Below are 9,582 nucleotides of genomic sequence, written 5' to 3'. Positions count from 1 at the left end.
CAACAAAAAAAAAAAAAAAAAGTACTTTATTGCTAATCGTCATCTGACAATGCAGGGTTGCCACAAGCCTTCAATTTGTAAAAAAACGCAGTGTCTGCAAAGCGCAATAAAGCAAAGTGCAATAAAGCAAAGCGCAATAAAGCAAAGCGCAATAAAGCAAAGCGCAATAAAGCAAAGTGCAATAAAGCAAAGCGCAATAAAGCAAAGTGCAATAAAACGAGGTACGCCTGTATCTTCGAAGAAGTGCCTGTTCACATCCTTTACTTGGGTTGAAATCAGGTTATTTATCTTTTTATTGTTGAGTAGTAAGAGTACAGCTTGTGTGACTGGTTACATATGGAGATTAAAAATTGGTCTGGTTTTCTTTTTTTCCCTTGTTATTCCCAGTAGTAAAGTAAATAAAGCTCTTTGCCTAGTTGAGGCCAATACAAAGTATATTACTAACTTTAAAATTGTGCAGTTGCTATGTTCATTATATAAGCAGCTGAAACGTTTAAATCTGAGAACGTTTAAATGTGTGCAGCACACTAAAGCCTGAGCGTGAAGAGATGGGTGCTTGGCTGTTACCAGGCGCCCCTGCAGCCATTCACTCCATGCTGGTGGCCTCCTCCTTCCCCCACCACAAGCCCAGGCCAGGGTACCGAGGCCTCTCCTGTGACCCCCTCTTCCTCAGCAGGTAGGAGCACCCTCCCACCAAGGCCATGTGGTCTCCTCTCCTTTATCTCCCTTTCTCCATTATCTTCATTATCTCATTATCTCCTTTATCTTCATTCCAGTTAACTTTTTTTTTTTTTAATTTTTTTTTTGGTTTTGGCTGCGTTGGGTCTTCGTTGCTGCGCAGACTTTCTCTAGTTGGGGCTTCTCTTGTTGCGGAGCACAGGCTCTAGGCGCATGGGCTTCAGTAGTTGTGGCTCGTGGGCTCTAGAGTGCAGGCTCAGTGGTTGTGGCACACAGGCTTAGTTGCTCAGCAGCATGTGGGATCTTCCCGGACCAGGGCTGGAACCCGTGTCCCCTGCATCGGCAGGTGGATTCTTAACCACTGCGCCACCAGGCAAGTCCCCATTCCAGTTAACTTTTTATGCTTAGCTCAAGGCTCCAGAGTAAAGGAGAGAGGAGGGGAAGTGCGGAAGGACTGGGGTCCCTCCCCAAAGGGCTAGTCATCCACAGATGTCGAGTGCCCACCCTGTGCCAGGCACTCCGTGGGGGTAATGGAGTTGCAGGAGTGGGGCAAGCACTCCAGACCTCTGAGTTTATTGTTCATGCTGTGTCTCCCAGGTAGATGTGTGATGCTCCATCAGGTGAGGAAAGAATGTCAGACCTCCTGTTTATCTTTTAGCTCATTTAAAAGTTTCCATATAATATATAAGGACAGTAAGGTTATAGCTTAACTATCCATGTATTTATTGGTGAAGGGGTTTACATTTTTTCTTGTTGAGGTGTGAGATCGTAAGTAGCATATGTAATTGGTTTTGATTTTGTTAACCATTTAAACACAGGTTGCTTTATACTCCAATGTAAAGGAACAAACTTTGAGTACTGCTCAGACAGCCAGACTTCTGAATGCCCTTTTTAAAAAAATCTTTTGTAGACCCTCCTTTACACAGCACTGCTATATATGCTGATGAGGAAGAATTCTCCAAGCACTGTGGGTCATCTCTCCCCTCAACTCCTCAAGGAAAAGAAGCAAAAAGAAGGTATGGGTGGATCTCAAGCAACTGTTTACTCATGGTTAATGGGATTTCTGAGACGTTCTTTAAGATAGAAGCTTATAAAACCAAAACTGTTTAAAGATCTTTTGAGCCAACTTATGTTTTCCCTCAAGAAGACTGGGACATGAAAAGGCAGTTTTTCAGTAATTGACATTACTTATAATAACTGTAACTGACACCTGATTATCCTAGAAAACATACCAGTGAAGGTGGTTTAGCTTTGAGGTAAAACAAAGGAGGGGAAAGGTTTTAGGAGCATAGAATTTTAGATGATTTTGAGAGGTCCCTTTAATTTACAAATATGCTTAATTGTCACAAAAGATATGTTTTCTAGTTCAGGGTGGGAATAGGGAAGAGAAGCTGATAATCCCAAAGGAAATGCAGTCTGTTGTAAATTTCAGCTGCGTGGTCCCTAAGCTGCATTGGTTTGAGTTTTCAGATTTATGTGGAGGCCTGAGTCAGGAAAATCTGTAAAAATGACACCACAGAGGCAACTCGAGAGCACATATAATGAAGAAGCCTTCAGTAGCTGTAGTACTAACTAAAAATTATTAGCTAGAGCAAATCCTTGACTTAAGGACCTCTGTTAGGTAATAGGTCAGTTCTAGTTACTGACTATATTTTGAAAGTAACAAAACTATTTTTAAAACAAATATCCCATTTGGGCAGAAATCTAGATGAGGACATCTTTCTGAGGTTCTCTGCACTGGGAAAACCTTATGGTACTTGGTTATTTGGGAGACTCCAGTTTTTCTATGAGCTGTTATTGGAAATTGGTAACAAAAGCCAAATATTTGGAAAACCGCACAGTTCATTTTAAATGGTGGTGAATGTAATTTTTCAAGAAGAATTTTTGAATAGGTGACACATTCACATGGTTTAAAAATACTAAAAGGTTAATAATAGTCTTTACGTCCTCTTCACCATCACCCAGCTCCTGCATCCACTTCTTGCTTCTCCCCCACTATTAATTTCTTATACGTCTTTTCACAGTTTCTTTGTGCACATCAAAGTAAGAATACAGAGTTTTAACCGTTTTCGAAAAGGCAGGATACCTTGCTACCTGGCTTTTTCCGCTCTGTATCTTGGAGATCTTTTCATATCAGTGCATATGGAGCTTCCTCGTTCTTCTGTTCACATTCGCAGGTTTTCCATAGTTTGGATCTTCCATAGTTTGTTTCCCCAGTCCTGGATCGACAGGCAGTTGGGTTGTTTCCAGTCTTCCGCTGTCACCAGCAGTGCTGTAGTCAGTAACCTGGCACATATGCCGTTTCACACACGTGCCTGTATTTTTCACATATGTGCCTATATTTCTGTGGGATGTGTTCATAAGGGAAATCCTCAGTCAAATGAAATATGTTAGCAATTTTCATAGTTACTGCCACATTCCCACCAGCGTGATATCAGGCTTGGAGTTTTGCCAGTGTGATATGCTGTCTCAGTCTAGTTCTAGTTTGTATTCTTCTCGTGACTGAGTTAAATAGCATCTCTTATATGTTTCACAGGTCCTGGAATTTCTTTCTGCACGCTCTTTATGTCCTTTTTCCATTTTCCTAGTGTTCTTGACTTCTGTGACTTCATCTGAACATGGGTGAAATTAATCCTATTTGTCATGGACAACTCCTGGCTTTCTGTCGTGTAAGTGGATTGAGATTGTGCCACTGAGTAGGATAGGGCTACCTAGGAGATTGAGTACTCCTGTCATCGTGAGGCGGTCATGAACTTGGTGTGGAGATGTTAGAGAGACTGCTGTGTACTTGGGTCTGGCGTTCCCAGGAGGGGCTGAGCTGGAGCTCAGACTGAAGTGGTTTGGTACAGGAGGTGTAGGCACAGGTGAGCGCTCCCAGGGAGAGACGGTGGGCCGAGAGGAGGCGGGGACCTGGGACCACCCTGCAAGAAAGCCTGGCATCTGTCCAGGTGGAGGAGGAGCTTGCAAAGCAGAGAGAGGACCAGTGGCCAGAGGGGGAAGAAGGAAGCCAGGAGAGGGTTTGTGCTCGGGAGAGGTGGGGGCGGGGGCCGGGTGGTGAGTAAATGTGTGTCCTCAGGAGGACCAAACGCCAGTCGGGGAAAGGCTGAACACATGGGTCGGTTTAACAGTGTGGATGTCCTTCGTTTGGTGGTGTGATACATCCAGACAAAAAACTTTATTTGGGTAGGTTAGACCGGGCTTTTATATATGGATACAGAAGGAAGTCCAGGCAGAAGGGATGCACGGGGAGGGGCGCGGGCGGGGAGAGAGGGAGCGCACGTCAGCGTTCCCCAGGACTGACGCGGCATCAGCAGCCAGGCCCCTGGGCCTGTCCAGGGCTGTCGGGTTCTTTGTTCCCAAATCTCCCCTTTCTGTGTCTGCGAGTCCGCCCTCGCCCTCTCCTCTCCACCCTCCCCATATTCCTCTCGCGGCTTTAACGACCCATAAGCCGCTGACCCCAGGTCTCCCTCTTGCCCAGCCTCTCCCGGGGCCCCAGCTGTCCTGCACCTTGGCCACGTTTCCCTAGATGCCTATAGGCACCTCGGGCTCAACAAAGCCGGAACCAAGCTCCATCATTCCTCCCACGTCTGGTGTCAACAAGCTCCTTTGGTGTTCTCTAGCTTGATGGTCCTGCTGTCACCCAGTCACCCCACAAAGCTGTCTGGGAACCATTCCTGGTACCTTCTGTTCTCTGACCGGCCTCCTTTGTTCTGGCCTGTGACTCCCTTGAGAATCTGCTTTTCTTCTCTCCGTATACCCTCCGCCTCCCTGTGGCCACGGCTCAGGCACCTGCTGCTGGTTCCTGTGTGCGACCACCACCACCCCCCGCCCCCGCTTCCAGTGCGTGTGTCTAGCACGGGGGCCTTAGCTCCCTCACCCCCAACCTGTAGGCGTGGTATGGGGGCCCCCTGTGTCTGTCTGGCTCCTCGGGTAAGTAGACCCTGAGGCAGAGTGAGAACTGAAGAGATTTATTAGCAACATCAGGGAGAGTTACAGGTGGAAGAATCCGGATTGAGCAGAGGTGGCCTCAGACTGCAGTGCAGCTCTCACAGCTCTGGCCGACCCCAGGTGGTGGGCAGCTCTGAAGGGAGGGCCGGGCAGCAGTGGCCGCCACGCGAGGGTCGCCCTGGCGTGGCAGCCGAGCACAGACAGGTCTGAGCAGGCCGCCTCACTGCCTCCCCGGCCCTGGCCTTTGGCTTCTTCCATAGTGTTAGCTTCTCTTTAGCAAGACATTCGCTCTGTAATCTGCTTCCCGTACGTCGAACGGGCCAGGCTGTTTTACACCCCTGTGCTTTCATGTTTACTTTTCCTTCTTCCTTAAATCCCCTTCCCTTTGTTTCTTTGCCTGGAAAAGTGTTCTCAAAAGTCATCTCAAGTCTCATAACCATGATGTGTTTCCTGATTCCCCAGCCATTTCTCTGCATCTCTGCACTCACTGTCTTTGGCCTTCCTACTAGTCAGTGAACCCATTAAAGGAAGGCTCTTCATTTTTCAAGTAATTTTATTCCTTGTACTTGCATTTTGAGGTTGGTGTTAAATAAATGTTTGTTGAACTGAATGAAAAAAATGAACTCTCACCAGAAGTTTAGGGTTATTTTTTCCTTTTCAAAGGATGAAAGAAAGTATTCCCTTTTCTATCCCCTGAGCATGGGCCTAGTGTCTGTGGATTAGTACAGATGATGGCCTGTACACCTGGGAGTGGTGACGGGGAGAAAAGAGCAGTTCTCAGACAGGACCATGAGGTACTGCAGTTACGGGACACTTACTTGCCTGCCAGCACTAAACTGATGTGGCCTGGGTGTGGGAAGGTGTGGGAGATGACCAGTAAATCTGGGAAGGTGGCAGGCCCACCTGCGACAGGTGGGAAATCTTATAAATCGAGCTTGTTTTTGTGTTGGAGGAGCAGCTTTTAGAAGACATATGTCAATAAAAATGAAATGTGTGCAAGATATTGATGGTTTGTTCTTTGGTACAGTTCGGACACTTCTGACATTGAAGCAAGTGAAAATGAGTCTGTAAAAATTAGTGCAAAAAAGGTATGTAGGCGTGTTCTCCTATCTTAAATTGTAAGAGATTTCATATCGAGTTAAGTTGGATGCAAATAGAGAAAATGTTCTGTAGCAACGTTTTTCATAGAGTATATAATGTTTTAGAAGATTTTTTTAATAAAAATGAAATATTTTTATATCTGAAGTGTTTCATTACAGAGATCTCAAATCTCTGTGTACCTTGTCAGTTTTCATAGTGTTCATGTAATGTGTTTAGATGGTGGTTTACAAAGGCGGAGTGATTTGTTGGGAGCGTCTGCTTGGAGCCCTTTAGTCAAGGTTTCTCGTCCTGTCCACTAATCGTGTTGCCATCTTCCTATTGCGTTCAGTCTTGAAGTTTAGAGATAAGAAATATGGACTTTATGGTTATCTAATACAATAGGAATGATAAGCATCTTTACTTTCAAAACAGTAATGCTGTTTTCTTGACATAGCCAAGAAGAAAATTCAAGCCCATTAGTGATGAATCTGAAAGCACTGAAGAAAGTGATGTAAGAAGAAAAGTTAAACCAGCAGAGAACTTAAGTACACAACCTGAAGCTGTTTCAGCTACAGCATCTTCAGAACCTTCAGAGAAACCAGCTGAATCGGTCACACTTAAAAAGGTGGGACCCCTTGGTGCCAAGCCCTCTGTTGAAAAAGAGACCCTGGAAACAGAAAGTCAACTGGTAGGAGAGTGTCTGCTATCCCCTTGGATAGAAAAAAAAGTTGATAGAAAATGTCTAGGAGGAAAACAAAGCATTTTCTCTTTTTCCTTCACTTCTTTTAAAAGATAAGTTTTACACTTATTATAAAAATAAGTTTATTTTAGAAAATTTGGAAGGTATGGAAAGGCAGATAAAATCACCTATAATTCCATCATCCCCAAAAAAAATAACCACCACATTTTTTGGTCTATACTCTTCAATTCTTTATTGAGCTTTTCTCACCCTAAGTGGAACCATATCCTTGTCATTAAGTATTCTACATACCATTTTAATAAATGCATGACATTTCATTCATGAACGTGCCATAGTTTAATCTCTTACTAATGAGCAATTGTAATTTTTAAAATGTAAGTGCTTTGATGATTTTCTAGCTAAATCTTTGTGCACATCCTTGATCATTTCCTTAGAAGAAATTGCTATGATAAGATTTCTGGGTGATATGTGTTCTACTTTAAGATTTTTTTTTTTTAATTTAATTTATTTATTTACTGGCTGTATTGGGTCTTCGTTGCTGCGTGCGGGCTTTCTCCAGTTGTGGTGAGCGGGGGCTACTCTTCATTGCAGTACTCGGGCTTCTCACTCTGGCGGCCTCTCCCGTTGCAGAGCACGGGCTCCAGGCACGCGGGCCTCAATAGTTATGGAGCGCAGGCCCAGCAGTTGTGGCTTGGCTCCAGAGCGCAGGCCCAGCAGTCATGGTGCACAGGCTCAGCTGCTCCGCGGCACGTGGGACCCTCCCAGACCAGGGCTCGAACCTGTGTCCCCTGCACTGGCAGGCGGACCCTCAACCACTGCGCCACCAGGGAAACCCCTATTTTAAGATTCTTGACATATCAATATATAATATCTTTTAATCAAGCTTTTAATATGTCATAATATGCCAGCACCTTCATTTTGGCCCACTGAAATGGATTTCAGGCTTCTGAACTCCAGAATTGTGGGAGAAGAAATTTCTGTTGTTTTAAGCCACGAAGCTGTGGTCATTTATTTTAGCAGCCACAGGAAATAAAACATCACCCAGTGACTTTCCCTTTTTAATAGCATGCTTTTGGGTTCTAGAATTTCCTCTTTTTTTCCCCATAGTTTCTACTTCTTGGCTCAGATTCCCTATCTGCATAATCATTAAGACCATCATTTCCTTCTCTGGACGTATTTATAACAGCTGCTTTAAGGTCTTTGTTTTCTAAGTCAGGTAGAGTCAGTCCTCTGTATCTGCAGGTTCCACATCCATAGATTCAACCAACCGCTGATTGGAAATATTTGACAAAAAATTACATGAAGTTCCAGAAAAGCAAAAGTTGAATTTGCCAGCAACTATTTTCATAGTATTTACATCATATTAGGTATTATAAGTAATCTAGAGATGATTTAAAGTTTATAGGAGGATGTATATAGGTTACATGCAAATACTACACCATTTTATAAAAGGGACTTTGAACATCAGCGGATCCCCATGTGGGGGGGATCCAGGAACCATCTTCCTTGGATATTGAGGGATGACTGTATCTGGGCTGTCTCAGGGTCAGCTTCTTTTGAGTACTTTTTCTATCTTGACTATAGGTTACAGCTTTTGTATAACATTTTTAATCTGATACTTTTTGTGTATTGCACATTGTTGATAGGTTGTTGAGATTTTGAGCTGTGTTTTCTTCTGAATGCTGATTTGCATTCTAGTAGGTATCTTAATTATTGGCTGATCATCCTGAACTTCTGTAGTGTGGTTTATCCTTCGTTAGGGCCAATCTGTGGAAAGCCTAAGGTGTCTTCCAAGCCTCTCTAACTCAGTGGGACTCAACCTCTGTAATAGTTCTCAGTAGCTGCATAACAAAATACCCCAAATTTTTTTACTTCAAACAACATACATTTATAACTCACAGTTTCTATAGGTCAGAAGTCCAGGCTCACCTTAGCTGGATTCCCTGCTCGGGGTCTCAGAGGCTGGAGTGAAGGTGCCAGCCAGGACTGAAATCTCATCTGAGGCCCAGGGTCCCCATCTAAGATCATGCAAGCTATTGGTAGAAGAATTCTGATCCTTGCTGTTGTAGGCCTGAGGTTCTTGTTTTCTCTCTGGTTAAAGCAGGGTCACTCTCTGCCCTTATAAGGTCCTGGTCACATGGCCCTCTCACAACATGGCAGCTGACATTTTCAGAGCTAGCCAGAGAATCTTTCCAGTCTGCTGCAGTGGCCTCTTATGAAATGTAACGTAATCGAGGGAGTGACCATCCCATCATATTCACAGGAGCCACCCACACTCGAGGGGAGGGACTTGTCCAAGTCATTGGGGATCTTGCTTACCACACCCTCCCGTCTCTGTCTCCCTGGTGAACCTGGCCAGAGATTGGTTTTAGGCTTTGTCAGGGTGAGTCTAGGGTAGGCCTTACTCTAGAGCAGTGCTTCTCAACCCTCTTCCATTGTTGTCCTAAGAAGCCTTTTTAGACATTTTTCCTCCTAACCATCCCCCCGCAGTTAAATTTTAATATCATAAATATACTGTGTATCTGTGTATATACTAGGTACTTCGGAGGGTCACAAACCATTGTACTATCTGAGAGTTTCTGGCCTGCCCCCTTGGGAACAGTTTCACCCTGTTTGATATCGCATGATCTAGGGTACTGTTCTTACCCCCAAGTTGTGGTCTCTCCCCAAGCTCAGCTGGATAGACGGCTGTTAACTAGCTGTTAATGAGGTCTCTGCATTTTCTCCATCTGATCTCCCCCAGAATTTCTTGTCTGTTACTAGCTGTCAGGTTCTTAATCCCACGATAGCCACGTCCCAGTATACTCTCTGTAGCCTCATGCACATGTGGAGTAGGCGGTCAGGGGCTGTCAGGGACCCGCACCCAGACCTGTGCCCTTCTCCCTGAGCAGCTTACTGCAGGTCTCTGCCTCCCGCGGACAAGGGTTACCACTCTCTGCTGGGACTGGGCCTGCTGTGCTGCTGTCTCAGCTGTCCCCAGGCGTGTGGGAAGGCCGGCAGCCAGAGTCCACCTTCTGAGTCTCTCAGGCTTGTTTTGCCTGTTGTCCAGTGCCTGAATGAAGGTGCCACCCCTCTCCCCACTTCATGGCTGTTTATGGCAAGAGGGCTAGTTCAGAAGCTGTTACTTCCTCTTAGCTTAGTGCAGAAATTGAGCTGATTCCACACAATTATTATCT

At 44.9% G+C, this 9,582-nt stretch overlaps 1 protein-coding gene across 1 annotated transcript in view; it reads left to right on the top strand.

Moving 5' to 3' along the window:
- The window catches only part of CENPU (centromere protein U), a 29,670-nt gene that overhangs the window by 7,601 nt on the left and 12,487 nt on the right, over window positions 1-9,582 (top strand). The window contains exons 4-6 of the mRNA XM_007466520.1: window positions 1,589-1,694; window positions 5,654-5,714; window positions 6,161-6,394. Coding sequence (XP_007466582.1) covers window positions 1,589-1,694; window positions 5,654-5,714; window positions 6,161-6,394 — 401 coding nt within the window. The remainder of the gene's footprint in view (window positions 1-1,588; window positions 1,695-5,653; window positions 5,715-6,160; window positions 6,395-9,582) is intronic.

This window comes from Lipotes vexillifer, unplaced genomic scaffold (genome assembly GCF_000442215.2).
Source record: "Lipotes vexillifer unplaced genomic scaffold, Lipotes_vexillifer_v1.1 scaffold951, whole genome shotgun sequence".
Taxonomy (NCBI): Eukaryota; Metazoa; Chordata; class Mammalia; order Artiodactyla; family Lipotidae; genus Lipotes; species Lipotes vexillifer.
Note: the sequence above shows the minus strand (reverse complement) of the source record. Positions and strands in the feature narration are given on the sequence as shown.